The sequence below is a fragment of the Phyllosticta citribraziliensis genome (genome assembly GCF_038025025.1).
Source record: "Phyllosticta citribraziliensis strain CPC 17464 chromosome Unknown J3D65scaffold_3, whole genome shotgun sequence".
Taxonomy (NCBI): Eukaryota; Fungi; Ascomycota; class Dothideomycetes; order Botryosphaeriales; family Phyllostictaceae; genus Phyllosticta; species Phyllosticta citribraziliensis.
In genome coordinates this window covers 63,913-91,192 of record NW_027117340.1, presented here as the reverse complement: position 1 = coordinate 91,192, position 27,280 = coordinate 63,913, and the positions used below count along the sequence as shown (strand labels likewise).

Here is a 27,280-nt window from a genome sequence, read left to right as displayed (position 1 = left end):
GAATTCTCTTATCTCTTCCGTCTGCTTGCTGGTGCGGAGTATACCAAGCAACGAGCTACTCTCATTCGCGTTTCTCCGCCTTGAGACATCCCGAGTACGGGATGGATCCGAGACTGATTCCGTATGATACGTCGTATCGGTGAGCGGGAAAGGACCTCCAGCGGTATCAGGAAAGCGGAAACTTACATCAAGCTTGTTCCCATGAAGAGAGACGATGTTTGAGAGAAAGCTATGAACGACGGAGAAGACTGCCGATAAAGCGAGAACCTGGACGAATTCAAAGCCAACAAACTTGAGACGAGATGCCATGGCAACCGTAGGTCAGTATTTACTGTCTACTTTGGAAAACGTACTCTCGACGACGGAAATCCTCTTCTTAAACTTCAAGAACTATCTTATGCAAGAGTAGAGACAAATCTCACGGTCAGCTATCAAAGTTGGAGAGAGGCGGATAATAATCCTGCCGACACGTCCTTTTCCGCCCCGACCCAAAACAGACGCCGAGCACACTTCACCCGCGGCATGGCTGTGGCGCTCACACCCCGCAGACTAGTTTCGAGCTACTACAAAGTTAATGCAGACGAAGCGGCACCTCGACTGGATTTCTGACCGCCGCTTCTCTCCGTTCGGCAAGCCTTCAACTCAACTCCCGAGCATGTCTCGTACTCCAGAGTCCTGAATCAACTAACTCGCGCCTCGTCGCCTCCTTGCTCGATTGGGAGGTGTGATAGGGTCATTCCTCCCCACTCTTAAAAGTTTCCGCTTTGATGAGTAATAGCCCATTTTGCATCAGCTTGGTTCAGCTCTTTTCTCCCAAGTCGGCTGCTACGGCGGAATGGACGCACATCCGCTTTCCGCTCTCGCACGAAACAAATGATGTCAACGATAAACTCCGAGTTCCATGTCACATGCAGTAACGCATGCTAAGCAAAGCAGATCGCTTAGACGGCAACGGCCTATAGCTGCTAAAACTAAAAGCACTGTACGGCGGGGTATATATAGTCAAACTACATGCGTCGAGTACGTCTAAATCAGCAAGAAAAATGTTGTCAACAATCACACCATCTATGCGTCGAGTACGTCTAAATCAGCAAGAAAAATGTTGTCAACAATCACACCATCTATCCCCGCCAAGCCAACCCTCACGGCTTCGGCCGCGGAAATCGTCCCAAAAGGACAGCAACAGTCGCAATTTGGGAGTTCTTTTGGCAAAATCTTGCTATCAGAGGACAGCCCGCGCACCGTTGATGAGTTGATCCGGGCCAGAGCAAAGAGCGATCCCGACTTTTCTGTCTTCGCGTACCCCTGGACTGGCACGACCTACACGCACTACACTTTCCGACAGCTCGATGTGTACGCGTACCGGATTGCCAAGAAGTTTGCGGAGGTCCTGCCACCGCGGCGCAGCGCGTCAGAAGAGCCCACCGTTGTCGGAATGCTGGGTGTGTCGACGTTCGACTACTTTGTGACGATGCTGGCGCTGACCAAGCTGGGCCACACGTGCCTGCTCATGTCGACCCGCATCGTGCAAGAGGCGCACTCGTCGTTGATCAAGAACACGGGGGCGCAGCACATGGTTGTTGACGCCAACTTTGGTGACATGGCGAGCGCGCTGTCGAAGGAGTGGCCAGGCTTGCAAGTGCTCCCCATGGCTACGCGTGCCGACTACGAGAAACCCATCAGCGAGGCGGAAGCTGCCATCGACACGAATCTGACGCCGCATTTGGATCCGGAGACGTTGAGGAACCAGGCCGTGTGGATCATCCACTCGAGCGGGTCGACCAGTCTGCCCAAGGCAGTTCCCTTGACCCACACTGCTTGCATGCACCACTACGCTATTGGGTTGAGTGTGACAGCACTCATCCTCGGCCCGCTCTTCCACGTCCATGGCAAATCGTGCACTTTCCGCGGCATCTTCAACAAGTGCAAAGTGTACCAGTACAATGCGGAGCTTCCCATAACTCGACAGGGCTTGATCGACATCATCAAGAACAATGATTTGAGGATCTTGTTTGGCGTGCCGTATGCGCTCAACCTACTGGCCGAGACGGAAGAGGGCATCCAGTGTCTGAAGAAGTTTTCAATGGTCACGTTCGGCGGATCGCCGTGCCCAGATGCATTGGGTGATAGACTCGTGGCCGAAGACGTCAATCTGATGGCGTACTATGGAGCGTGAGTAACCAACATCTTCCACGGCTGAACTGACGTTGGCAGGACCGAGACGGGCATGATCATGTCTTCGCAGCGGCCGCCAGAGGACAAGGTGTGGAACTACCTGCGCCCAGCGGTGGACGCGGTGCCGTACCTGCGCTTCGAAGCGCGTGAGGAGGGCTTGTACGAGTTGGTTGTTCTAGATGGATGGTGAGCCACCCAGAGAGACCCTTGCTGCTTGCTCGACTGACGACGCAGGAAATCCAAAATGCTCACCAACCGCCCCGACGGTCACTACAACACCAAAGACTGCTTCGTGCCGCACCCCAGCATCCCCAACGCCTGGAAGTACTACTGCCGCATCGACGACACGCTGACGCTCGTCAACTCGGAAAAGGCCAATCCGCTGCAAGTCGAGGGCCACGCGCGCCAGAGCCGCTTCGTCGAGCACGCCCTCATGTTTGGCGCCGGCCGCGATCGCCTGGGCCTCGCCGTGGTCCTGACGAAGGCCGCAGATAACAAGTCTCGCGACGAGATCCTCGACGACGTCTTCAAGGTGATTAAGCCCGCGCACGACGCGCTGCCGGCGTACGCCAAGATCGACCGCGACATGGTGCTCATTCTGCCGGCGGAGACGCAGTGCCGCTGCACGGACAAGGGGACCGTCATCCGGCAGCCGTTCTACAGGCAGTTTGCGGCCGAGATCGATGCCATGTACGACGAAGCGGCAACAGGGACGCTGGCACTGTCGGAGCCCGAACTGCGAGACTTCGTCCGCAAGCAGGTCGCGGCCTTGACGGACAAGAACGAGTTGAGCGACGACGCCGACTTCTTCGCCCTCGGCATGGACTCGCTGCAGACGGCCAGGCTGCGGACGGCCCTCACCAAGAACCTCGATATTGGCGGCCAGCAGCTGGGCCTGAACGTCGTCTTCGACTACCCGAGCATCGCGGCGCTGGCCCAGCACCTCTTTTCGCTGCGCACCGCTGCCTCGTCTACGACGGAGATCGTGGCCGGCATACCTGCCGAGAAGATTGCAGAGATGGAGGCCATGATCGAGCGCTACTCGACGCCGCTGCCGCCGCCCTCGCAGACCAACACCTCCGAAAAGGGGCACGTCGTCCTGCTCACAGGCGCCACGGGCTCCCTCGGCGCCCACATCGCCGCGCAGCTCGCCGCCCTGCCATCCGTCACGCGCGTCTACTGCCTCGTCCGCGCGCACGACGCCGAGCACGCCTCCAAACGCCTCGACGAGTCGTTCCAGACGCGCCACCTCAAGCTGTCGGACGCGTCGCGCGCCAAACTCGCGCCGCTCTCCTCGGACCTCTCGCGCGACGACCTCGGGCTCGACGCGGACACGCGCGAGCAGATCGAGCAGCACGTCAGCCACGTGCTGGCCGTGGGCTGGGCCGTCAATTTCACCGTCGCGCTGCGTTCATTCGAAGCCGAAAACGTCGCGGGCGTGCGGCGGCTGCTAGAGATTGCCTCCCGCAGCGCGCGAGCCGCGCGCTTCACCTTCGCCAGCAGCGTCAGCGTCGTGGGCAACCTGGCCGCCATGCAACAGCAGGCGACCGGCCCGCTGCGCGTCGACGAGGCGCTGCCGCCCAGCACGGCCGCCGCTCTGAACATGGGCTACGGGCAGTCCAAGCTGGTGACGGAGCACGTGTGCATGCGCGCGGCGGCGCAAGTTTCGAGTCTGCGGTCGCGCGTGCTGCGCGTGGGCCAGATAGTTGGCGACATGCAGGAGGGCGTGTGGAACACGAGCGAGGCGGTGCCGCTGATGCTTCGCACGGCGATGACGCTGGGTGCACTGCCTGCGCTGGACGACGCCGTGCGCTGGCTGCCGGTCGACGATGTCGCGCGCGCTTTCGTCGAGGTCGGCGTGTTAGAAGAGGAGGCCCCCGCCGCCGTCTACAACGTTAATAACCCGCACAAGATCCATTGGACGCGCGACTTGCTGCCCATGCTGCGCGAGTGCGGGCTGAAGTTTGAGACGGTGTCCATGGTCGAGTGGCTGGAGCGGCTGCGGCAGTCGGAGAAGGATCCGGCCAAGAATCCGTCCATCAAGTTGCTTGCGTTCTGGGAGCAGCAGATGAACGGCGAGAAGAAGGAATTAGAGGTGGAGTGGGCGACGGAGCGGGTGAGGGAGTGGTCGCCCACCATGGCTAAGCTGCAGGCAACGGACAAGGGGCTCGTGCAAAAGATGATCGAATACTTTGTTCAGGAGGGTTGGAAATAGTTGTTCTACAGTCAATTAGCTAGAGTCTTTTACACGCCAATGGTCCGTCTGAAAAGCCCGGCCAGCCAGTAGAGAATCACTCCCACGCCACAAAAGAACAAGCCAGTCCAAAACGTGTACCAAAACGCCATCCAGTAAAGCAACCGCCAGACGTATTGAGCTTTATCTTGGTAGTCCTTGGTTTCGTAAACGTGGGGAAAGTCTTGGTCCGGAATGTCGCGCTCCAGATGCTTGCATAGTGGTCCCCAACCCTGCTTGACATTCCACACAAGCAACCGGTCGTTGGGGACCTCTCTCTTGACGCGTTCGTTGTGCTCGTCGTAGTAGTGTTTGCCTTGAGTTGCACCGTATTTGACCATGAGTCTGTTCAAATCGTCCCACTTGTGCCACTCGGGCATCGGATTGACGTGGTGTATATAGCGCGTGAGGAGGGACGGGTTCCTGTAGTGTTGCGAGACATTGCGGTAGATGGTCGCGCTGAACGACTTCCACCACACGTCTGCATTGTCGCGGACGTTGAGGACAATCTGATTTGGTCAGCACGGCACCCCAATTTAATCGTGAGACTTGCTTTGGCGTTGGGGTACTGCTCGGCCAATTCTTTGCCAAACAAATTACCTGGATTATCCACTATCGCCCGACAGCGTCCCAAAAGCGTGTTCCAGTCGTCTTCAGTCATTGGAGGTCCACCTTCCCACTTGGCCCGCATCGCCTTGCTCCACAATTCCGCGTGCCCCCAGTGCCATGTCATGTAGTCGTAGTCGTACACGTCTCGGAAACCCAAGATTTTGAGTGCTTCTCGGGTCGAGGAGGTGCCAGTCCTGGAAACACCCAAGACCAGCACCTCCATTGGCACGACGCGCTTGACGGGCTTCTTCTCTTCCATGATGACGATGATGAATGTGAGATGAAAAAGACATGAATATATAGTCGCACTTCATTGCGCCCACCCTGAGAAATGACGCCTATAGACCAGTTTTCAGTAGATGAATAGTGAAACCTCGGGATGATGAAATCTAGCAGACGAATGGAAGGAAGTACCCGAACTAGACAAGTTGCGGGAATGATCCAGGGATCATGCCAAGGGCTCTGCGCAAAGACACGAGAGTCTTGAGCTTGGCTGCGGCTAAGAGACAAGCGATGCCTGTCCCTACCTCGGTGACCACGGTCGCACACTTATAGTGATCTGTTTCGGTATTGCTACTCGGCGGTCTTGGTGATTGCAGAGTGGCCGATTCGACTCACGAAGCTGCCTGCGGCTGAGCCAGCTGTTGCATTTGTGTCTGAAGGGTGATTATCTGCAGTCGTCAGATGGGCCTCGGGATTGGGATGGAAGACTAACATCCATCTTTTTCCTTTCGCTCCTCTCCTGAACTTCGCCAATCTGCTTTTCGATGCGCTTGCTGGGAAGTCTTAGTCTAGGCCGTAGAAGGGTCCGGAGTACGCACATTTCCTTTTCAATAAACTCCAACCGGCCCTTGACGGCCATTTCCGCCTCCCCCTTGTCCTGCTTTAGCAACACCGGTCCGACGAGCTTGTAAACATTGGCGTCGCTGGGAATCTTGTCGAGCTCCTAGTAGAATGTAAGATGCCGTCCATGCCCTGGTGGTATTGACTCACGGCTTGCACGCCCTGGTTCTCTTGCTGCTGCGATTCGAGCTTCTGGCGGCCGTCGACGATTGTTTGGAGCTCTGCTAGCGTTAGGAGCGTCTTTTGAGCAGTGGGCAAACGTACCAGTCTGGAGCGTGGAGAACTCGTCGGTGAGATCTTGCAGCTGCTTCTGCTGCTCTGCCATGGCGGTGATGGGTGATTATGGAATGGTAGAGGAGAAAGTTGCGCGACGAAGGTTGGCGGGTGATTTGGCGGGGTGGAAGGCGCCATTGGGCGGACCGCTTGGCGCACCTCGACCGTCCCCCACGGACCGCAACACCTTGACGCCGCCCTCGCCGTCGCACTCTACCTCGTTGATTGGCAGACTTTGTCTCTGGTGGCTTTGTCTTTCGTCGAGACTCCCGAGGTCCTGTCCACGCTGCCAGCCAATCGCCACAGTCGTCCGCGACCGATAGCGCCCGCCGTTGCCCTCGACGACCAGTTCACGAGCATTTGACAAACACCGTCGCTCCGTCGTCAGCCCTCACGCGCAATCTCCACCATGAGTACCGACTTCCTAGGCCGCGGAATCGACACGGTCAAAAAGGCCATCGAGACGGACACAAATGGCAACTACAAGGAGGCATACGAGCTCTACTACCGAGCCCTGGAGCTGTTCATGCTGGCGCTCAAGTGGGAGAAGAATGCAAAGACCAAGGAAATGATTCGCAACAAGGTCAGCGAGTACATGGAGCGGGCCGAGAAGCTCAAGAACCACCTGGCGCAAAACGACACGGACAACAAGCGGAAGCCGAGCGCGGTGGGGTCCAACGGCAAGGTCGCCGGCGGCAGTGGCAAGAGCGGGGACGATGAGGAGGATGCCGACAGCAAGAAGTTGAGGGGCGCGTTGGCGGGTGCAATTCTGAGCGAGAAGCCAAACATCAAGTGGGAGGACGTGGCAGGCTTGGAGCAGGCAAAGGAAGCTCTCAAAGAAGCCGTGATATTACCCATCAAGTTTCCACACCTCTTTACGGGCAAGAGACAGCCGTGGAAGGGCATCCTACTTTACGGACCGCCGGGTACCGGTAAGAGTTATCTCGCCAAGGCGGTGGCCACCGAGGCAAACAGCACATTCTTCAGCGTCAGCAGTTCCGACTTGGTCTCGAAATGGATGGGCGAGAGTGAAAGGTAGGTCTGAGATTCGACCGAGAGACCGAGCTGACTTGGACAGGCTCGTCAAGCAACTCTTCAACATGGCACGAGAGAACAAGCCGTCAATCATCTTCATCGACGAAATCGACGCGCTGTGCGGTCCCCGCGGCGAGGGCGAGTCGGAGGCTTCACGGCGTATCAAGACGGAACTGCTGGTCCAGATGGACGGCGTTGGCAAGGACTCCAAGGGCGTGCTCATTCTCGGTGCCACAAACATTCCGTGGCAGCTGGACGCGGCCATTCGGAGACGTTTCCAAAGACGCGTGCACATTAGCTTGCCGGATCTTCCGGCCAGGATGAAGATGTTTGAGCTCGCTGTCGGCTCAACGCCGTGTTCGCTCAGGCCCGAGGATTTCAAGGAGCTGGGAAGGTTGAGCGAGGGATACTCTGGCAGCGACATAAGTATTGCCGTGCAGGACGCTCTAATGCAGCCCGTGAGGAAGATTCAGACTGCCACACACTACAAAAAGGTGAGAAAGAAATCAAATCAGAAAGCTTTGGCTGACGTGTTAGGTTCTCGTGGATGGACAAGAAAAGCTCACGCCATGTTCGCCGGGCGACAATGGGGCCATGGAAATGACGTGGACCGATGTCGAGTCGGAGCAACTGATGGAGCCTCCGCTGATGCTCAAAGACTTCATCAAGGCCATCAAGAGCTCAAGACCGACAGTCAGCGGGGATGACCTCAAGAAGAATGCAGATTGGACACTGGAGTTTGGCAGCGAGGGCGCATGAAAATACCAGATGATTTCTTACATAGCGGTACAGGCGACGGGAATCAATTACATGTCCGTGCAGCAGCTCCAACATGACTCGTGCTTGCACAACAACAACCGTTTGCATTCCTCTTGACATTGTTCTCTTGATGTTCATGTCGGGGTGCAGACATGACGTGACAAAGTTGTAGCTTTGTAAGCTCCTACGACTACTTCCCATAGCTCGAACCTAGGTAGCTCCCCTGCTCCGTCACCCCACAGCTCCAACATGCTGCGCAACTCTCTTTTGGCAGCCCTGACGCTGCCACTCTTCTGCACCAGCTCTCAAACGCCAATCGATCTCTCGATCCCCGATGGACCGGTCAGAAACATTGCCATCATAGGTAGGATCTCTCCGTCAAAGTGTACCGTCAACTAAGCTCAATCACAGGCGCCGGCGCCGCCGGCTCGTCCGCCGCGTACCACCTCTCCCAATATGCGTCCATGGCGGGCATCACGACCAACATCACCGTGTTCGAGCGCTCGTCATACGTTGGCGGACGCTCGACGACGGTGCACGCGTGGGACGACCCGTTGGAACCCGTCGAGCTGGGCGCCAGCATCTTTGTCAAGGTCAACCACATCCTGATGGACGCGGTGCAGCGCTTCAACCTGACGGTAGCGACACCAGACTTGGGGCTAGCAAAAGCAGCGGAAGAGGAGGAGGAAGGAGATTACGTGGGCATCTGGAACGGACGCGAGTTTGTGTTCCGCGGGGACGACGAGCTGGGCTGGTGGGACACGCTCAAGATGCTGTGGAAATACGGGTTGGCGCCCATCCGCACCAGGCGCCTGATGAGCCAGACGGTGGGCCAGTTTTTGAAAATGTACGAGGAGCCACATTTCCCGTGGAGGAGCCTGACGGACAAGGCCATGGAGCTGGGGCTGGTGAGGCCCATGGCCATGACGGGAGAGGCGTTTTTGAAGGAGAATGGCGTGGGAGGGTTGTTTGCGGATGAGGTGGTGCAGGCGAGGTATGTCCCGTATCGACCGCTGGGGGATTCAATTGACCAGCCAGCACTCGCGTCAACTACGCCCAAAACCTCCCGCTCATCAACGGCCTCATCACCATGGTCTGCATGGCCACCGACGGCGCCAAATCCGTGCCAGGCGGCAACTGGCGCATCTTCTCGTCCTTCCTCTCCGCCACGCCCAATCTCTCGACCCGGCTCAACACGGCCGTCTCAGCCCTGACAAAAGAGTCGGACTCGACCTACACCGTCATCCCGAAGACGGCATCTGGCCAAACGCTGGCCCCGGAGCACTACGACACGGTCATACTCGCCGCGCCGTACCACCAGTCCAACGTGACGCTGACGCCGCCGCCGCACACCGAGCCGGCCGACCTGGCCTTTGTGACGCTGCACGTCACGCTGCTCGCGTCACCGCACCGGCTGTCGCCGTCCTTCTTCGCGCTCAACGCCGACGACGGGCCCGTCCCGTCCGTCGTCCTGACCACGCTGCCCCCCGACGTGCGCCCCGACGACCGCCAGTTCCCCGGGCCCGCCGGCTTCTTCAGCATCAGCACCCTGCGCCGCGCCACCAACCCGCACACCGGCCGCCGCGAGTATCTGTACAAGATCTTCAGCCCACAGCCCGCCGACGATGCGTGGTTGGCGCGCCTGTTCGACCTCCCCCAAGGCGTCACCGACGACGACGTCTCCTGGATCTACCGCAAGGTCTGGCAGTCGTATCCGTACGAGTCGCCGCGCGTCTCGTTCGACGACGTGTGTCTTGATGGCTGCGAGGGCGGCGACGGCGGCGCTGCTGGTGGGCTGTGGTATACCGGCGGCATCGAAGGCTTCATCTCGACCATGGAGACCAGCGCGCTCATGGGTCGTAATGTGGCGAAGCTGGTTGTCGACGGGTGGGCCAAGGGAAAGGAGTCGCGGGGTGATAGTGCAGGTGCGGCGGCAGACGCGAGCGAGGGTGTGAAGGAATTGTAGTGTGTTGTCTGATGTTGGATTTGATCTTCACTTGCATGGCTTTTCGAACGAGGTCAAAGCATTGTTTTCCCCTTGACCTTTCCACCAGTCAGCGTCCCCTAACGTCCTCCACAACGCGAACATTGCCGACTAGACGTCGCAAACGCGCTCCAAAACCAAGCCACCACACACATCTGGCCACTCCAGCAGCCCTCAAGCCAATTTTGCAGCTGACTCTCGGCTCTCGAGTCTCTCTGCACTCCCACACCAGACCACGATTTCTTTTCTTCTCTCTTCGCTTGGCGTCGGAGGCACCGCCACATGGCACTGAACAAGCAGCCCAGTCTCGCCGAAGATGGACCAACGCTTCGTTCTGATCCGTCTGCTTTCGGCACGGCGAGGAGAAGCTTGAATTGCATGGCACATAGTCCGAATTGTATAAAAGCGTTCCACCTACATGTGTATCTCTCGATATAACTACCCGCTTTAAACTGTCGCCACTAACATCACCACTATTGTTTCCCTCCTTTTCCCTCTTTTACTTTAGCAGCGCGGCGGTACGGACGCAGGACTTTGGAAATGATGGCTCAGGCGCGCCCTGCGTGGAAGTGTTGGTATGGTGGACGTCGTAGGATGGCAGAAGATGAGTAATGCACGCAGGGGCATGAGAAAAAGGCTTTGGAAGCGCAACAGCGCTGTCGCAGAAAGTGACGTGCAAAGCAAGGAACGCGATGATGATGGACCATGGGATAGATAAGCTGGGAGACAAATACTGCGTAGACGATGTTTTATGGAGAGCTGGAGGAGGAGGAGAGGAACTAAAGAAGAGAGAAAGAGAGACAAGTAGAGCGCGGGAAGGGTGAAGTGATGGAAGATAGGGAGAAGTGAGAAGAGACGATGGAAAAGGGGCTGCTGTGTAGTGTGGTAGTATATTAGAGCACTACTCTACCGGCCTCCTACGTGCCCTTTCGAGCTACACAAGCAACTAACGCACGCACACACAAGCAGCCGTTCACACGCACTGAACGTATAGACATGCCTACAGAGCTGCCGACATCACTCTGCTAAACCCCTGGCCTACTGCCCAGCCAAACAGTGACAGGTAGTCAAAGTCGGCACTCCCAAGGCCCGCTCCTCCGCTTGAAGGGGCCGAGAGGAAGCAGAGCGAGAGCCGGCTCGGGCACTCTGGCCATCGGAGAGACTAGACTCGCATTACACACCACACTGTCTGTACACGTCCTCCCTTGCGGCGGTCTCCTCACGAGCACTTTCTGACCTCGATGCAAAGATGGTAGAGTGGCTGTCCAGCGGTGCGGCGGGTAGGTAAGTAGGTAGACGGGTAGGATACAGTAGCAGGACAAGGACGTAAGAACGGAGACGAGCACTGCCGCAGACAGATAGACGACGCAGCGACGCGGCGACCAGACAGAGCAGCAGCAGCAGCGCACGCCCATTGCTGCCCCGCAACCGAACAATACCACCGCAACCGATTGACCGACCGACCGACCAACCGACCGAGCGTGTACAGCATGCAGGCATATCAAAGAGCCAAGCCGAGCGCCCTTGTCGTCAAAGACTCTCGTACGATGATGTCGGCATCGTGACGTCTTTCCATCTCGTCGACGACGACGACGACGACGACGACAAGGAAGACGGGGAGCGTACAGAGGGGAAGCATGTATAGTAGCAGGCAGGATAAACTTAGAGCTCGGCTACAGCGCAGCGCAGCGCGGGCGAGTGATCAGCAGCAGCGGATGCGGGCGTGCGGGCGTGCGTGCGCGAGTGGCGACAATACTGTACTACTGTAGATAGGTACTTGTCCACCACCACCATTTCGGCGAATGACGAGAGATGGGCGTGTAGGGTGGGTAAGGTAGGGGTAGGGAGGAAGGTCCCCGTCAACGACAAGGTAGAGTAAGGAAAGGGGAAAGGCAAAAATATCCAAGACAGACAGCACCACACAGCATGAACAACCAACGACAGTGCGGTGCGGTGCGGTACTCTAACCGACGACGCTGATCGTCAACGTCGATGACGGAATGCCGCCTGCTGTTGCTAAATGAAGGTGTGCGTGGTGTCGGTACCTACCGGTAGGTACGAGGACGTGAGGGAGGAAGTTGGATGGACGGATGGGGGGATGAGCGCGGCGACCTACCTAGCACTGCCGGCGGAGAGAGAGGCAGGCATGAATACATACATGGATGGTTGATTATGGATGATTGACGGAGGCGACCTCACGCACTCACGACCGCCGGCGAACTGACTGACAGACTGACTGACTGACGTAGCACTCTGACACGGTCTCATCGGAGCACCCGCAAAGAGCAAGACGGCCGTTGCGAGCGTGCGTGCGAGCGGGCAAGCGGCGGTCTTTTTCCAGCGCCGCGAACCCGGTCGGCTGGGGAGACCCAGGCAGCGGGAGAGCGGACGACGTCGTTCGACGGCGGAGTGGCGGCGGCGGCGATGGCGGCGGCGACAGGCGGCGCATCTGACTGGCGTGCCTGGCGATGATGATGGGCGATGGCGATGGTGGAAAGGCTAATGTGAGCGAGGGACTGGGGACTGAGGAGAGCTTGTTTGGTTGCTGGGACAGGTACATACGGCCGCCACGCCACTTGGACATGGTGGTTGATGGAGGCGTGAACTCAAGGTGGTTGTAGAGCGGTCGTGACTTGTGGGCATCTGCTGGAGAGCAAAGGGCTCATCGGATGCCAGCCAGCCAGCCAGGCCATCACCGCAGCATCGGCTGCTCCCGGTCAGGAGGACGTCTCCCGCGCGAATCAGTGTGCGGGTGGTACGAGGGCGAGAGGGTAGGGCGCAGAGCGCGAGCTTTGCAGCGTCGTCGCGACGACGCAGAGGCCACCATCAAACGACTGAGAAGTGCCCACATTGTAGGTACCGCCGACAGATCCGTCGTCATGTGGTGGCTCTGTCGTCGACTCGGACATGAGGATGAGTGGCGTTGATGCTGCTGCGTGATGGACCCAGCAGCAGGTCCAGCAGCAGCGCCCAAAAACGGGATAATGGATCCGGGCAGCCAGCCAGCCTCGAAGTGGCATTCGCAGCAGCACCGCATAGCCTCCGTGCCCAGCACTTCCCTGTCTGTCTCTCGGGCTGGGTTCCTTGGCCGGCCTGTCAATCCACAGGGGGCTTACGTACCCGCGCTCGTACTGCTCTCTCCTTCCCTCTTGCGTCGGCCGGCGGAGGAGCCAACAGAAGCACCCAGCACAGACGACAGTTTGCGGACAAGTATTCGCGCAATTGGGAAGTACGATGTACGCCAGGCCGGCAGCCGCCAGGACTGGAGCAAGTCATGGACGTGTTTCGTCCACGGGCCATGATCGCTGTCGCAACGGCGGAGGAGAGCGCAGTCAGTGCGACACGATCAGGAAAAAAAACGGCGCTCATTGTTCTCGCCGTCGGCGCGTCCTCGTCGCCGCCGCCATTGTCGTTCGAGGACTGTGGGGGCGCTGAAACGGCAAGTGTGCGTGGTGTCGCTCTTGTTTGTCCTGACTCTGCGTGCAGTGTTTGAGGGCTAAGCTTCTGCAGAATTCGAGAATCTTTCGACGGACCAAGGGAGAGGCAGGACGGGGGGGGGGCATGAATAAGCCGTCCTAATCTGGATTTGGCGACATGCAAGTCTCGCATTGTCTTGGCCTGCAGAGACGCGCGCATCCATTTCGAACTAGCTGCAAATCTGGAAGCGCATCATTGTGGCGGGCGGCGGCGGCGGCGGATCCGCACGACGCCTCCGTGTTGTCTGTGAGCTGTCAGAGTGTCAGTGTCGGTGTCAGTGTCAGCCCTGACTGATGGAATATGGAGGAGGAGGTGGAGCAACAAATGAAGATGTCTTGGACCATGTTCTAGGCGTAGAGGACCCCAGGCGACACATGGCGATCCTCTTTTCCACCGCCGAGCCACCCCTTGTTGACCCCTGAGGTGGGCGGACGTGATTTGGTCGTGCATGAGGCGGGGTGACAAGGGGAGCACAAGAGTCCCAAGTCCAGACTTGTCGAACTGGCATCGTGAGAGAAACCGTTACAAGTTGGCGCAGTAGCAGCGGGAGCAGCCGGACGCTCGAAACCGTTTCCTCTCAGCAGCAGCAGCGACAACAGCGTCCCAAGCTGGAGGGTCGTCCTCAGGTTTGGTGCAGACCCGACAGAGTCAAAAAGCTTAAGTGTCGACAGGGGATCCATGGGACTGGGGGCGAAACGCGCGCAATCATAATGATGAGACGGGGAGTCAAGGATGGGCCGATGAAACAATTGTCAATCTGAAGCAGCAAAACAAGCAACTGGGCCAATAATCGACAGTCGTTTTTGGTGGAGAAGACGGTTTGCGTTCGTGGTGTAATCGGAGATTGCAGGCCGCAAAACGAAACCGGTTTGCCAGCCAAACACTCTATCGAACAAGTGCTCGAGGTTGATGATGGATGTTCAACGGTCGACGAGGAAGAGAATTGAGCCGATGCCGAGTCGGCAGTTGTTTTGCGAATGTCCCGAGGACGTGTCCCGTCGTCCTTTCGACTTGACCCTCTCTCACCGCTGCTCGGCCGGGCCGTCATCTCACGCCGTGCCGTCCGTGTCGGCAATCATGCCCGACGTCCATCATCATCATCATCATCATCACCACCATCGTCGACCAACGTTCTGGCCTCTGCTCTCCTCTGGGGTTGCACGCAGCCCTGCAATCTTAGGCCTCCCACTAGTGCGTGTTCCAGCCACGCCCCTCTCTCGCCCGTTTCACCAATCCCGCTGCTCGAGCTCTCTCTTGATGGGACCACGCGCAGAAACCCCGATCGACAGCATAATTCCCACCGCCAGCCAGGGTCGCATCACCGTCTCTCGCCGTCCATGATCCCCGTCTTCAGGAGACAAGCCACAGTATCCGGCCGTCTGGAGCGCACCATCACCCCAGCAAAACAAAGCGGAGAACCATTTTTCCTTCGTTGCGCGCAAGAGAAAACGATGTCGTCTGACCCACTCTAGCAAAGTGGCTGTCCCAAGAAGTCGTCCAATCCATGTACAAAAATATGTGTGCATCCATGCATGCGTGTGTTGACTCGAGAGGCCCGCGGCCTTTCCCCCGATGCTAGTTATGCTGCCTGGGGCCCTTTGTGAAGATGATTTCCCGCCCACCAGAAACGCCAATGACGCCTCCCACGCCCGCTTTGACAATGCCAATGCTTTTCTGCCAAATTAAGAATTGTGTTCCTCCATGAGCAAAAAAAAGAAAAAAAAAAAAAAAAAACCTGTCCTACCCCCCATCTATGAGAAACGTCTATGCGCCAGGAAGAAAAAAAAAGTGCGAGCCGTCGTGCGACTCATGCAGTTGACAAAGGAAAAGAAAAATGCTTCGGGTTTTGGTTGGAGAAAAATATCCACATGGAAAGAGTCGCCTAGACCGCCGCGGACAGGCCGTGACGTAGCCGTGGCGATCGACGGTGCCGGGGGGCGAGCATCCGCATTTATCCGACTCTGGGTTTGAATCAAGACGCGGCATGTTAGAAGTTTGAGAGAAAACAAAACGTGCGGGCCGTTGTTTATGATGTCGAGCCGCGCTTGGCCGGTTGGGGCCTGGCGCCCTTGAGGTGTATGCGCTTGACGTGATCTCTCTGTCATGGCCGTGTCAGTCTCACTTTGCGAGAGATGAAGATGTGCTTGGTTGCGACTCGACTCACCATGTTGTCGACTCTGCTGAAAATCCTTTCGCAGCCCTCCCACTCGCAAATGACGCCCGGGTTGTGCTTGGCCTCGTGCCGCGCCAGGTCCTTTTTGCTGGAGAAGCCGCCGCCCGTGGCCTGCGGGCAGCCCTCTTGGCGGCAGAAGAAGGACTTTGTGTGGCGCTTGTGGTGCTTGCGCAGGTCGCAGCCGCGCGTGAAGACGGCCTTGCTGGTGCAGCCCGGGTAGGCGCAGGTCCAGGTGCCGTTCTTGTTCAGGTACCCGTAGGCGCGGAGGTCGGGCGAGTTTGAGCTCGGCGAGATGGAGCGCGAGTACTCGGCTCCGGCGATGCTTCCGTCGACCGACGGCTGGGGCGAGAATGCCCCCGTTGACACGGTCGAGGGCGACCTCTCGGAGCGGTGGTGGAGCGAGTAACTCGAGGGGAGGGTCGTCTCAGGGGCAAATGGTTGCGAGTGGGCGTAGGCAATGGTCGACGACGGGTACGGGGCCATGGAGGGCAGGCCCATGGTGGCTTGCGGCAGCGGATGCTGGTGGGGAACAGAGTGCTGGTGATGGCCGGTCCAGTAGTTTTGGTGCGAGTAGGATTGGTGCGGCATGGCCGAGGGTTGCGGGAGGTAGCCGGTCATGGAGACGCTGGTGGTGCGCGGGTCGTAGCCAGAGCGCTGGTGAGGAGGCATGTGGCAGGGAGGGGCGTAGATGGTCGACGAGGGGGCCGAGGAGGAGGACGAGGCGGAGGCGGAGGCGGGAAAAATGTCCATCATGGCGAGGTCCGCCTCGTTGTAGTAGTAGTGGGACATTCTCATGGGCATGGGAACTGGAAAAAGGACTGGATGATCTGGCGATCCGGAGCAGAGTGGAGGGTGGAGTGGAGGAGCGTAGCGTAGCGTCGGCCGGGGGAGAGGCTGGAAGTGGGAAGAGCTGCAGTACAGAACGGGATCGGGATGGGATGGCCAGGGGGAGTCGATGGGAGGGGGGGGTTGACGATGGACGTGTTGGAGGGAGTGTGGCATATAAGGCTGTCCTTTTGCAGCTCGACGTGGCGGAGCGTCGTTGTTCCCGGCTGGCGGCGGTGATTGGCCGGGCAGTCTTTTGCGAATATAGAAGCTGAAACGGCCTGGAAGTCACGCACATCACAAATTGCAAGGCTTCTGAATCAAGCTCCCCGGTTATCTTAGTTATGGGGCTCAGCCGTGACCGCTCAGGACGACTCCAGCCCGCCATCCATGCCCTGCTGCCCCGGCTATGGCGCAAGCTTGTGCGGGACAGGGCGTTTCAACAAAAGATGCGTCGGCGGCAGGTTGATTTGGTGTTGTTTTCCTTTTGCTGCGTCCGACTCTTCTTTGGTGTGCCTGCAGCGCAGCCGTCGTGGTCCATGGTCGCCGGAGCAGAGCAGGTCGACGACCGGGAACGGGTCCCGCAGAACGTCCGACGTGTCTTGTCGTCGTGGAGGAGGGCAAGCTGGGTGGTGCCTGTCAAGAGGTGGAGAGTGAGTCGAGTCGAGTCGCCGAGTCGTCGAGTCGAGCTTCGGCCTCTGATCCGCACCCACCGAGCACGTGCACCCACTCCACCTCTGGGCCCGGGCTGCTCCACCACGAATGTCACTCCATCTACACTCTACAGTACAGTACAGCACGGCGGTGAGCCCCCCGTCCACGCTCGAGCCCAGCCCTGTCCTGCCCCAGTTTCCCTCCGACCGATGTCATCGCTGCCCCCAGTGGAGGCCATCATCTCATCTCCTCCTCCTCCACCACCACCACCACCACCACCACCATCACAACCACTCCTCACGGCATCCCATCCCCCCAAAGCTGTACGCCTTGGACCCTTGACCAGAGCCGCAGTAACGGCCGTCGTCACAGCCGCTGTTTGACCCGCTCCTCACCTCATCATCCTGCTCAACAACCACCACCACCTCCTCCACCACCAGCTTCCGCCGCCAAACCACCGAGAACCGCCGCAACCGACCTCTCTCCCTCTCCCTCTTGACTCCCCCATCATCATGTGCCCTCCTCGTATCACGGCTACAACTCCTCGTCCCTGCTTGGCCTACGTCGTCCCGAGTCCTCTGTCCCCTTCTCTCGCTCGTTCTTCATCGGTCCCCGTCGCGTCGTCGTCGTCGTCGTACACAGCGTGGCGTGCCCGAATCCGTACCACCTTCCCCCCGAACTTTGAGCGTGCGCGGCGGCTCAGCTCGGCGCCACCAATTGCCCGCGTCAATTCGCCTCCCATCCCGTCCTCCCTCTCTGCGTTCGGCTCTTCAGCTGGCGGGGGGGAGGGCTTGCCGCTGATATTATCTTTTGCTTGGCGTCATGCTCCGGCAATGCCGAACTACTGTCATCTCTACCGTCGTGTGCTCGTGACGGGGTCGCAAGGTCGCAAGTCTGAACGCGCAGCGCCCCAAACCAATGCCTCCCCACCCCCAAAAGCCGTCGCCTGCACGTCATCACGACCCTTTTTGCAAGTACCGTCTAGGTATGTAGCTTCTCAAAATAGCAGTGCACTCACCTCTACACACCCTTGCGGCGTGGGGCAGACGGGCGATCGGAGGATAGGCTTGCTGCAGCCATGGATGGGCTGCGAGATCCGGGTGGTCGTACAGCCGCCAGGAAAAAAAACAAAAAAAAAAAAAGAGACTCCACTGTTGCGAATCAAAAAAGTGTGGATACGAATGAATGAGACCGGTTTGGTCTTGCTTTTACGCCTCGACGCACGCGGTAGGTGGGTGGGTATGCCATCAATAGCACCGCTACTGCTGCTGCTACTGCTGCTCTCTCGACTCGTCTCGATAATGGGGCGGCGCCGGCAGCTGTCGTCGTCGTTGTCATTGTTGACCTGCTGGTGCATTTGATTTGGAATCACCGACGTCTTTGGCGCGCCACGCCTGTCCTGTCCTGTCTGTCTGTCTGTCTGTCCATGGAAGCAGTCCAGCAAAAGCAAGGGCTTCTCCACATCTCGTGATGTTTTGCGGCCGCGGCGGCAGCTCTACGACCTCACTTGCCCGGTACAGTTGCTCTACCTACACACACAGGTACATACACTTGAGCCTCATCATCATCGTCAGCCTCATCAGCCTCGGCAGCATCCATTATAGTGCAGGAACCCACGTCACGCGAGTGGCCAGCCGGCTGGCCCTTTCAGCCACTGTGGCCTGCCTTCCTGTACGTCTGTCTGTCTCTCTGTCTGTCGTCGTCTATCGATATCTCACACAGCGACACAACCACATACACACATACACACATGCTCGACCCGACTACCGATTTCTCCCACGTGGTGGTGGAGGCTTTCACCCCACGCGCGCATGGACGTCCAATAATGCTGCTGCTGCGCTCAGCTGCTGCTGCTATGTCTGTCTGTCTTTCTTCAGACGCCCTTGCCCTGCCGCGCCCTGCCGCGCCCTGTCCGCCCCGCCCCACTCCACCACTGCTCGTCATCATGATAGGCAGGCAGGCAGGCAGGCAAGTAGTCCTCCACGACCACCACAACCACCCAATGTGCGCGCGCGCCGCACGCACTAAGTTTCAGTGCAAACGGTTGCGGCTGGATTGGCTCGCTGGCTCCCGGAATCTGCGGCTGGACTGGCCTGGCTTGGCTGGGCTGGGCTGCGGTGGGCTGGCGGCGGCGGCGCCCTGCCTGCTCGACCGAACGCAAAGGAAAGACAAGCGCCTCTCGCCTCTCCACCTAGGTACACCGCCAGCTGGACGTCAGCAGTGCAGCGCAGCGCATCTATTGTTTGGTGGTGGTGGTGGTGGTGGTGGTGGTGGTGGTGATGCTGCTGCTACCACCACTGCTGCTGCTGGAGCGAGTGCAAAAAAGAAAAAATGAAAGGTAGGTAGGCGTGCGTCGTTTTGGCAGTAATAGATGTGGAGGTGGATATCGTGGTGGCGGAGACGGTGAGGTTGGATATGGATATAAGATGCGGGTTGTTGCGGTAGGTAGGTAGGTAGCTGAGTGTTGTCATTGATTGAATTGTCCGTCTGAGTCTGCAACATTTATCACCTTTCCTGTCTCCTCTCTGTTCTTCAACGACTCTTTCTTGACCTACCTTACCTGTCTCCCCGCCACGTACATGCACACATACATACGTACTTTCGTCCCGTCGCCGTATCGAGCACCACTGGTTGATCGAGACAACAACAACACTACCACTATTACCACCACACCTGGAAATCCGCCAACAACAACGAACCAACCGCCCCCGCTCTCTGGCTCCTCGCCGCCAACCCACTACGACTGCGAATCCACCAGCCCTTGGATCCCATCTCTCCGCCCTTCTTTCTCCTCGCTGCAAAAGAAACAGCACACGGAAAACAACAACAAGAACCAGAACAACACCTCCCTCCCTCTCTTTCTCTACCTCTCTCTCTCCCTCTCCGCCACCTCCTCCATCCCCAAAACCACCCCTTCTCTCTCTCTCTCTCCCTCTCCCCTCCCATCTCCAGAATATCGCCATGTGCCACGAATGGACCCGCGTCTGGCAGTGCAACCACGGCGCGACGCCGCAAGAAGCGCCCACGCTGGCGCTGTGCACGCTGGGCAAGCTGAACCTGGCCGAACTGCAAGCCGCCGCCGCGGAGCCCAGCAGCACCGCAGGCACCGCAGGCTCGTCCTCCGGACTCGCAAGAGAGACGCAGATGCGGGCCGCCTGCGCCTACATCGAGGACGTGCGCATCCTGCAGGAGGGCTGGTGCCGGCGGTGCGTGGAGGAGAGGAAGCGGGATCCGCGCGCGTTCGAGGGGAGGGAATTGTGTTGGAAGGATGAGCGGCCGGGGAGTTTTTTGTAGGGGCGGTTGTTGTTGTTTTGGGGGGAAGGGGTTAGGGGGAGGGGGAGGGGGTGCCACTGTGGTTTATGTTTTAATGTGTACTTTCTCGTATGTACATGTATGCGAATTGCCAGCGCAGCACAGCACAGCAACTTGTTCTTCCTGCGCGTCAACCGCCCCCTCCCACGCCCACGCCCACGCCCACGCCCATCGGCAGCGCATCGAGCTGCTGCCAGAACAGCGACGACCCGATCTCGACGTCGCGGTCCCAGCCCTCTGCCACCGCCGCTTCAAGCGCGTGCGCCCCGTTCGTCGCGTACGGCGAGCCGCGGCCACTACCGCCCGTCTCGCCCCCTCCACGGCCATGACCATGGCCATGGCCATTCGGCGTCCCCGCACTCGGCTCGTCCGGCGGCGAGAGCAGCAGCGTCGACGCGCCGTTCGGCAAGCCGGCCGGCTTGCTCGGCTTGACGTCTGCGGGCAGCGAGAAGCGGGCGCTGGGCTCGCTGAACGGCGAAGCGGCCGCCAGGTCGTGGCGCAGCTCGTCGAGGACGACGGCGTGGCGGCCGCTCGGCGCGTGCGGCTCGACGATGGCGGCGAGGTGCTGCGTCGTGGCGTCGGCGAGGGCGAGCAGCGACGTCGAGCTCGCAGTGTCGGCCGCCGCGGTGGTGGACGACGGGGGCGACGGCTGCACGTGCAGCGTGGCGTGGTGGTGATGTCGGGCATGCAGGAGGTGCACGTAAACGACGGCGAGCGCGTTGAAGACGATGTGCTGTGATCGTTGTCAGTCAAAGCGGCGGAGCGGATCTGCCAACTCACCTGCGTAAACCAAAACGACGCCACGGGCTGCCCTTCGGCGAAGAAGGCGAGGACGAGCTCGAGCACCGTCCGCGCGGCAGCAAGACAGTCGTCAGCGAAGCCTTGGACGACGGGGTCCGTCTTACTGGACAGGAGAAAGGGGCGGTTTACAAGCATGACGGCGTGCGCATGGGCGAGCTTGAGCACGGTGCATTGGCGACGGAATATCAAAATCAAGCTGGACGGTTTTATGCAGCCAGAGAGGAGGGGAGGCAGTTGCGAGCGCCACTCGTCCAGAGCCTTGTTGTGTTGTATTGCAATGGCTCGCCGTTCGCTGTCTGTTTTTGTGTGCATGGAGGACTGCTCCTTGGCCATCCTGCCGACCATTCGCGCAAGCTGGCAGTGAGATATGGGGCCGTCCTCTAGACAGTCGTCCCGACTCGCTTGGGCGGCATGGGTATCTGTCAGGTCGTCGTCGTTGATGGCAAGGGGGAGTTCTTGAGAGATGTCGTCATCCTGCAGCATTGTAGGTCGGTCAGAGGCGATTGCAAGGTACCGATCCAACGTGTATATTGCCCAAAACAGCCGTCTCCTCGTTTCTCGGACGACGAGAGACGTATTTCCAGGGCGTTTACGGTGGAGGCCGAGAGCCATGGCAAGCTGCACTGTCGTCCCAAAAGTATACCACGCCTGATTTGACCGGCCAGTGCTCAGCAGATAGTGGCACTGGATGAACCTGGCCTGCACAGATTCCAGCGTTGCGGGACCAGTCTCGTGGGCCAAGAGGACTTGAGCTTCGCGAAAGTACGTCTCGCTTTTCCGCCTCGAGTCGGCTTCCTGATCCTTGATTCGGCTAGTCTCGTAGAGCATGGCATACGCGAAAATCATGTACAGAACGGCCCTTTTTGCAGGAGCCACGGCGACCTTGTCTTGAGAGAGCTCCCACAACCACGAAGTCAGGCTTGGCCGATGCAGGAATCGATACGTGGGCATGGCAAACTCGAAATATCGACCGACCAGGTACTCTGCGTGCAGTGCCGGCGGCGGCAACGGAGCTTCAAAGCCCGACGTCGTCACCGGGGGTTTGTCTCCAAATGTAAAGACGGTGGCTTCGGACGTGGTTCCTGAGCGTGGGCCGAGGGTACCCTCGCTCGGCCGGGCCTGATTCAGCTTCCGCATGGCGCGGCGGAGCCACGCTCCATTCGAGTTGGGGCCCACAGGACGGCGATCCGTTTCCGGCGAAGGTCGTTTGGAGGTTGGCCTGGCGGGGAGCTGGACATTTGCTGGCGCAAGAGGATGCAGGGGACCATGAAGCGGCGGCAGAGAGGGGCGGCCAGACGGAGGGTAGTCGGAACTGAACGAAGCATTCCTTCGGCTAACGGGGACGGACACGGACATTGATTCGGGACATGTGGTGGACGAGCCCCTCCGACGGCGATCGGAGAGGTGGTTGTGCGACTCGGCGGCGAGGACCAGGGCATCCAGACCGCGAGACGAAGGCGGCGTGTTGAAGCGGCCGCGCGTGTAGCTGGCCAGATAGGTGCATGGTTTTGCAGCCTTTTCGCACGACGGACAAGGCTGGGTTCCGGTGCAGCGCTTCTTTTTCCTGTCATCATTAGCAGAGAACGAATGAGGGCCGAGGCGGTGGTACGATTTGCAATTGTCACATGCTCTTGTGATTTTCCTGCGTTTTTCGGGAGGCGGCTGGACGGGGTGGGTAGAGGACGACGGCGAGGGCGAGGGCGACGAGGGCGCCGGAGGTTCGACAGCAGCCATGTTGAGCGCAGGAGGGCGAAAGAGAGAGGAGGGATTGATGTTGTTGATGAAGGTGAGATCCATTGCATATTGCGGGGGACATGAGTCCCCGCTTTGACCCCTCCCCTCTCTCTCTCCACTCCCTCCTTTTCCGACCCGCCCGTCCCGCCCTCCTCCGCCTCCAGGTTCAGGTTCCGTTGACAGCGGAACGGAAACCAAACACCAGCTCGGCACATGCTCAGGGCAGCTCCCTCTACAGCCGAGCTCCTACAACCTCGCCTCCCTCAGCTTCAACACTCCCTCTTGCCATGAGCTCAACACGCACACGCCCCGCTCGTCCCAAACTCTGGTGCAAAAGACGACTCTTTCATCCGCGTACCGATCAACCCAGCCCTCCTGCACATACCACTTCTTTTTGTGTCCATCGCCAGCGATTCCCACCGACCCAGCGTCGTGAATGACGACATTCAACCCCAGAGTGCACAGCGCGCGGACCTGCGGCGCCGGAAACCCCAGCAGCGCCGCTGCATCAAACAGCGTCATACCATCTGCGGCATTCAAATGTGCGCAAATTGACAAGTTTGCCGACGCCCCAGCAAACTCGGACGCTCTTCCAACGGCCGTGTACAGCGCCGTCGTCTTGCGGCATGCTCGCGGATTAGGGAAAGCCTGCGACCGCGGCAGTCCAGAGGCAGGAAGAGGCATAAAGACTGCTTCAACTCCCGCAACGCTCGGCGTGTAGATGGGCTCTCGCGCCGTTTGTCGACGGCCCAGCATGGCCTCGAGTGTTGGAAACGTCCGCCGCGTCAGCGTATTTGGATGTGGCGAGGCACCGGCGCGAAAGCGCGCGAGCGCATGCTGAACAGGACCCGAACGCGGCGGTTGGTGATCAAACTGCGACGGATTCGCTGCCACCAGCTTCTTGAAAGAGACGGTGACGCGACAATTCGTGATGGTTGCTGAGCCTGGTCTTGAGTGCGACTGTGTCGCTTCGACGGCTCGCAAACAAAAAGATTTTCCTTCTAGCACGGAGCGGACATGATACGTGAACGGCACGCCATGGACCCCTGGAGCTAGAAAGGTACCCGTGACGTTCTAGACTCACGCGTCAAGAGCATGGAAAATTCTGGAAGGCGCGGCACTTACGTGAATAACCCATTCGCTTCCTATCGTCTCGGCCGCCGCCCACGCCGCCTGTGCAAACATCAAGCCGCCATAGGTCGTCAACTGCAACTGGGCCTGCCCATGTCTGCCGCGAATGACGCGCGCTCCTCCTGCAACCACCGGCTCAACGTTGGTGAAGGTCGTCGCGGAGAGTCTCTCGAGGGCAACGAGCGGAGCAAAAGATGTCGGGTTGGTTAGGGGGATCGATGTACCTCTCGGTTTCTGAAAACCCGAGGGAGTAGGAGACGAAAGAGGCTGCTCCTGCATGATGGGCGAGATGATGCCAGTAGAACGACAGTCCGGCTTCTTGGACACTGGATGTGGTTGACGGATTTATATCATGCCCAACCGCTCGACAACGGCACCATGAAAGCTCGGGCACGACCGCAGCCCATGATAGACTCGATTGCAACAGCCTCGAACACCCCATCAGACAAAGGTGTTGGAGCTACAGTGCTCAACCGATCCGCAGACCCTGACGGGCCGGCTCGACCATCTGCAACTGGCGCGAAACTATCGTCGACTCCTCCTCTGCCGCACGTGCGCTAGCCTCGCAAGCACATGTCCAAATCGGCAAGGCTAGGCGCCGGACACGACAAACTCTGAGAAAAAGAAGGCAAGTTCCAATTCAGAGTCGTTCTCTCTTTACTTTTGCTTCTTCCGATGGGCGCTGTTGGTCAGCCCACGCACCCTTTTTCCGGAACACCGCACCGACTACTCGCATCACCTTTCTTCTTCTGCGGCCGCCACCACACACCAGGACAAAACTGCCCTTTACGTCGGCCTTTTCAGCTAGACTACCCTTGCGCCACGTTACGGCTATTGGTCCCCGTTGCCGTACTGGCCGGCCCGTCCCTCGGCTAGGCAAGACACCGTTCTGTCATCGCTGGCGCTATATTAGTTCGCCTGATTCGGCAATCCTTGTGAAGACGACGTTCTGCTCGACTTCAAACTCAGGTATCTGTCCATTCAGATCGACGAATCCGAGTCGATTGCCAGTCGGCTGGAACTGAACAACCTCACGTCCTGCCCTGGATCGTGCAGCCCAATCCACTCGTTCAATTCGTCGCCCTCCAAATTCATGATGAGTGTCTCTGCGGCATTGCTCCCGTCGTCGCATGAGCTTGATTGATCTTTCCGCCGCAGTCCCCGCGGCAGTGTCGATGAGCAGCTCAGACAGACTGCCCAATGCTGATCGGCTCAAAAAAACGTCTGCAGCTCGCGCACTAATGCTGTTGGTGGAATGAGGCGCCGCTCAAAGACTCTCGCGACAGCTGCGATCCCTGCCTCTGCTGGTGAAAGAAGGCGAGGTGGGTAGCGTTGATGAAGACGCTGATGCTGCCACTCCACTGCTGACGGTCCTCTTTAGCTCTTTCCGCTTCCCTGAGCGTGCTCTGTGGCTATCACCAAAAACTCAGCCAACTCCTCGACACAACAACGACAAAAACAAAAAGCAAAAAGAAACGCGCACCCGCACCTGTGTCGCTTCCTGAAGCGGGAGTCGAACTCTGGGCCAAGCTCTGCTACGCGCAGCACGCCAACCCTAGCTCACACACCCTGGGGTTTTACTCTTAAGGGTGTCGGTGACAATGACGTTGAGACTGTGTCCTGTTCCATTGCGCTAACCGGCCGATTATGATGATGACGTCGCTGTTGCGCAATATATCGGGCGTTGGTGGGCTCTTTGGTTCGCTCACAGCCCTGACCCCCTCTGGATTGTGCTCCTGACTGCCTCTTTCGTCCGGGCAGCGCCCGGAGTAGCGGCCTGATACAACATCTCGTCGTTGAGATTTTGACGTGGTTAGATATTGCCTTTCTCACGTCGATTGGTTAGAGCAGAGCATAAGACCTACAGAACCTGTAGCTCTTTTTCTTTTCCCTCGCCCTTGACCTTCCTTTCACTCCAAGACCGAATTTCTTAAGCTATCCTGTCCGTTTTGACATCTTTCTTGCACGTTTTCTCGTTGGAACAACACATCACAGCAGAAGGGATTTTGACCAATTGAGTATGCCACTTGTATACTCCACTACGCCTAACATCGCCGCGGTCCTTACTCCAGATTTTTGTCTGCCAATCTCAAGACCCAAAGTCAATTGTAGCCCGCAGAATCTACATCCTACGCTTCTCTTCTGGTGTGCTCCCCCATTCCGCTACCACGAAGCAACGTCAAGCTCCCACCTCAATTCTTCTCCGGGCTGCTGCCACTCAGCGATATCAGATCACAACAGCGCGACACCAGCTCCTTGGTCTGAGCATAGCGATCCGGCAGCATCGAAGCACTCTTCTCAGACTTGCAATGGCTGCTCTCACCCTCATGTTCATCTTCATCCATGCCCTCGCCATCCTCGCACACCTTCTCAGCAGCCACAGTCCGCCAATACGTCTGCACCGGCCTAGCACGCAAGTCCTGGACCCACACGCGCTCCTGCGCCTCAGTGCGCTCGCTCCGAGCCACCTCGACGCCCTCCTTCCACGGAATCCACGCGCCGACATCGCCGCGCTTGAACGGCAGCTCGTCCGCCTCCAGCACGGCCGCGCGCGCCGTCGCCTGCCCGTTCGCCAGACACGCGTCGCACCACTCGGGCTGCACCTGGTAGTACAGCGCCAGCTCGGAGGTGGACTCGCGCAGGCAGCCGGCGGTGCGCGCGGCGAGCTTTTGCAGCACGAAGGATGCATTCGTGAGGCTGATGCTCGGCGCTTTTTGCGACTGCCACGTGAAGGCGGCGAGCGCCCGCTGGCAGAGGTAGAGCTCGGGTTGTGGCACGTGGTCCCGGTGGCGGCATTGGTAGATGGGGACGTAGCGCTTGCACATGGTGGCGGGTGCGTGTTGTGCTTTGGTGGTTGAGAGGCGCCTGGGTTTTGGCCTGGTGTTGGGATTGGAGGAGTTGAAGTGTTTGCCGTTCACCGCGGAGAGCGTCCAGAAGTTTTGCTTCCTTTCTGACGAACAGTTTGCGATGCGCGAACGAAATCGGCGATGAATTCTGTAAGAATATTTAGAGGTAAGCCTATTCGCAGCTTTGGAGCGTATTGACAAACCTCAAGGCCAGACGTCAACGCAGAGCTTGAGAGCAGCGTTTTGGACCACACAGCTCACACGAGCTCGTCCAAAGTCAAGAAGTCGTACTGGTCTTCAGAAGGTCAGCGAGGCGCGCCATCTTGCAACGGATGAGACTTGCCAGCCAGTAAGAGTTGGACCAGAGGAGCTCCAGACAAATTCGAAGCGGCAATCACCAAGAGCCACGGTGCTCA

General features: G+C 58.7%; 12 protein-coding genes across 12 annotated transcripts; 6 read left to right on the top strand and 6 right to left on the bottom strand.

Moving 5' to 3' along the window:
* Positions 1–1,099: 1,099 nt before the first annotated feature.
* J3D65DRAFT_665255 (putative NRPS-like enzyme) lies at positions 1,100–4,390 on the top strand (the record flags this gene model as incomplete). The annotated part of the gene is made up of 3 exons (XM_066802829.1): positions 1,100–2,172; positions 2,215–2,361; positions 2,410–4,390. The coding sequence occupies 3 exons, from the start codon at positions 1,100–1,102 to the stop codon at positions 4,388–4,390; spliced, it is 3,201 nt and encodes a 1,066-aa protein (XP_066657411.1).
* A 29-nt stretch (positions 4,391–4,419) lies between these two features.
* Positions 4,420–5,276, bottom strand: J3D65DRAFT_665254 (uncharacterized protein; the record flags this gene model as incomplete). The annotated part of the gene is made up of 2 exons (XM_066802828.1): positions 4,420–4,917; positions 5,022–5,276. 2 exons carry the CDS (start codon positions 5,274–5,276, stop codon positions 4,420–4,422), a joined length of 753 nt encoding a protein of 250 aa, XP_066657410.1.
* Positions 5,277–5,631: 355 nt separating this feature from the next.
* Positions 5,632–6,185, bottom strand: J3D65DRAFT_665253 (Prefoldin; the record flags this gene model as incomplete). The annotated part of the gene is made up of 5 exons (XM_066802827.1): positions 5,632–5,688; positions 5,733–5,793; positions 5,839–5,963; positions 6,011–6,081; positions 6,125–6,185. 5 exons carry the CDS (start codon positions 6,183–6,185, stop codon positions 5,632–5,634), a joined length of 375 nt encoding a protein of 124 aa, XP_066657409.1.
* A 129-nt stretch (positions 6,186–6,314) lies between these two features.
* On the top strand, positions 6,315–7,994 carry J3D65DRAFT_615451 (vacuolar protein sorting-associated protein 4). The gene is made up of 3 exons (XM_066799332.1): positions 6,315–7,168; positions 7,212–7,662; positions 7,706–7,994. Exons 1-3 carry the CDS (start codon positions 6,543–6,545, stop codon positions 7,925–7,927), a joined length of 1,299 nt encoding a protein of 432 aa, XP_066657408.1. The 5' UTR covers positions 6,315–6,542; the 3' UTR covers positions 7,928–7,994.
* Positions 7,995–8,016: 22 nt separating this feature from the next.
* On the top strand, positions 8,017–10,043 carry J3D65DRAFT_236406 (Prenylcysteine lyase-domain-containing protein). The gene is made up of 3 exons (XM_066794716.1): positions 8,017–8,291; positions 8,339–8,921; positions 8,966–10,043. The coding sequence occupies exons 1-3, from the start codon at positions 8,177–8,179 to the stop codon at positions 9,891–9,893; spliced, it is 1,626 nt and encodes a 541-aa protein (XP_066657407.1). The 5' UTR covers positions 8,017–8,176; the 3' UTR covers positions 9,894–10,043.
* Positions 10,044–13,946: 3,903 nt separating this feature from the next.
* J3D65DRAFT_615442 (uncharacterized protein) lies at positions 13,947–15,176 on the top strand. The gene has a single exon (XM_066799331.1). It carries the CDS (start codon positions 14,366–14,368, stop codon positions 14,858–14,860), a length of 495 nt encoding a protein of 164 aa, XP_066657406.1. The 5' UTR covers positions 13,947–14,365; the 3' UTR covers positions 14,861–15,176.
* A 238-nt stretch (positions 15,177–15,414) lies between these two features.
* On the bottom strand, positions 15,415–16,362 carry J3D65DRAFT_665250 (uncharacterized protein; the record flags this gene model as incomplete). The annotated part of the gene is made up of 2 exons (XM_066802826.1): positions 15,415–15,486; positions 15,553–16,362. The coding sequence occupies 2 exons, from the start codon at positions 16,360–16,362 to the stop codon at positions 15,415–15,417; spliced, it is 882 nt and encodes a 293-aa protein (XP_066657405.1).
* Positions 16,363–17,297: 935 nt separating this feature from the next.
* On the top strand, positions 17,298–18,595 carry J3D65DRAFT_236261 (uncharacterized protein). Its single transcript, XM_066794714.1, has one exon. The coding sequence runs from the start codon at positions 17,553–17,555 to the stop codon at positions 18,399–18,401; it is 849 nt and encodes a 282-aa protein (XP_066657404.1). The 5' UTR covers positions 17,298–17,552; the 3' UTR covers positions 18,402–18,595.
* A 910-nt stretch (positions 18,596–19,505) lies between these two features.
* Positions 19,506–20,341, top strand: J3D65DRAFT_615434 (uncharacterized protein). The gene has a single exon (XM_066799330.1). The coding sequence runs from the start codon at positions 19,620–19,622 to the stop codon at positions 20,310–20,312; it is 693 nt and encodes a 230-aa protein (XP_066657403.1). The 5' UTR covers positions 19,506–19,619; the 3' UTR covers positions 20,313–20,341.
* Positions 20,342–20,482: 141 nt separating this feature from the next.
* On the bottom strand, positions 20,483–22,887 carry J3D65DRAFT_665248 (fungal-specific transcription factor domain-containing protein; the record flags this gene model as incomplete). The annotated part of the gene is made up of 3 exons (XM_066802825.1): positions 20,483–21,085; positions 21,133–22,717; positions 22,763–22,887. The coding sequence occupies 3 exons, from the start codon at positions 22,885–22,887 to the stop codon at positions 20,483–20,485; spliced, it is 2,313 nt and encodes a 770-aa protein (XP_066657402.1).
* A 138-nt stretch (positions 22,888–23,025) lies between these two features.
* Positions 23,026–24,297, bottom strand: J3D65DRAFT_691290 (thioesterase-like superfamily-domain-containing protein; the record flags this gene model as incomplete). The annotated part of the gene is made up of 2 exons (XM_066803919.1): positions 23,026–23,961; positions 24,013–24,297. The coding sequence occupies 2 exons, from the start codon at positions 24,295–24,297 to the stop codon at positions 23,134–23,136; spliced, it is 1,113 nt and encodes a 370-aa protein (XP_066657401.1). The 3' UTR covers positions 23,026–23,133.
* A 1,913-nt stretch (positions 24,298–26,210) lies between these two features.
* On the bottom strand, positions 26,211–26,843 carry J3D65DRAFT_600615 (uncharacterized protein; the record flags this gene model as incomplete). The annotated part of the gene is made up of 1 exon (XM_066797979.1): positions 26,211–26,843. One exon carries the CDS (start codon positions 26,841–26,843, stop codon positions 26,211–26,213), a length of 633 nt encoding a protein of 210 aa, XP_066657400.1.
* Positions 26,844–27,280: the final 437 nt, after the last annotated feature.

What these genes read in the sequence shown, in the direction of transcription:
- J3D65DRAFT_236261 (XM_066794714.1), top strand. Translation starts at nt 17,553, where the DNA reads ATGTGCCCTCCTCGTATCACGGCTACAACTCCTCGTCCCTGCTTGGCC.
- J3D65DRAFT_236406 (XM_066794716.1), top strand. Translation starts at nt 8,177, where the DNA reads ATGCTGCGCAACTCTCTTTTGGCAGCCCTGACGCTGCCACTCTTCTGC. An exon ending in CAGAAACATTGCCATCATAG is followed by an intron (nt 8,292 to 8,338) that starts GTAGGATCTCTC and finishes GCTCAATCACAG; the next exon opens with GCGCCGGCGCCGCCGGCTCG. An exon ending in GATGAGGTGGTGCAGGCGAG is followed by an intron (nt 8,922 to 8,965) that starts GTATGTCCCGTA and finishes TTGACCAGCCAG; the next exon opens with CACTCGCGTCAACTACGCCC.
- J3D65DRAFT_615451 (XM_066799332.1), top strand. Translation starts at nt 6,543, where the DNA reads ATGAGTACCGACTTCCTAGGCCGCGGAATCGACACGGTCAAAAAGGCC. An exon ending in TGGATGGGCGAGAGTGAAAG is followed by an intron (nt 7,169 to 7,211) that starts GTAGGTCTGAGA and finishes TGACTTGGACAG; the next exon opens with GCTCGTCAAGCAACTCTTCA. An exon ending in CTGCCACACACTACAAAAAG is followed by an intron (nt 7,663 to 7,705) that starts GTGAGAAAGAAA and finishes CTGACGTGTTAG; the next exon opens with GTTCTCGTGGATGGACAAGA.
- J3D65DRAFT_615434 (XM_066799330.1), top strand. Translation starts at nt 19,620, where the DNA reads ATGCACACATACATACGTACTTTCGTCCCGTCGCCGTATCGAGCACCA.
- J3D65DRAFT_615442 (XM_066799331.1), top strand. Translation starts at nt 14,366, where the DNA reads ATGTCCCGAGGACGTGTCCCGTCGTCCTTTCGACTTGACCCTCTCTCA.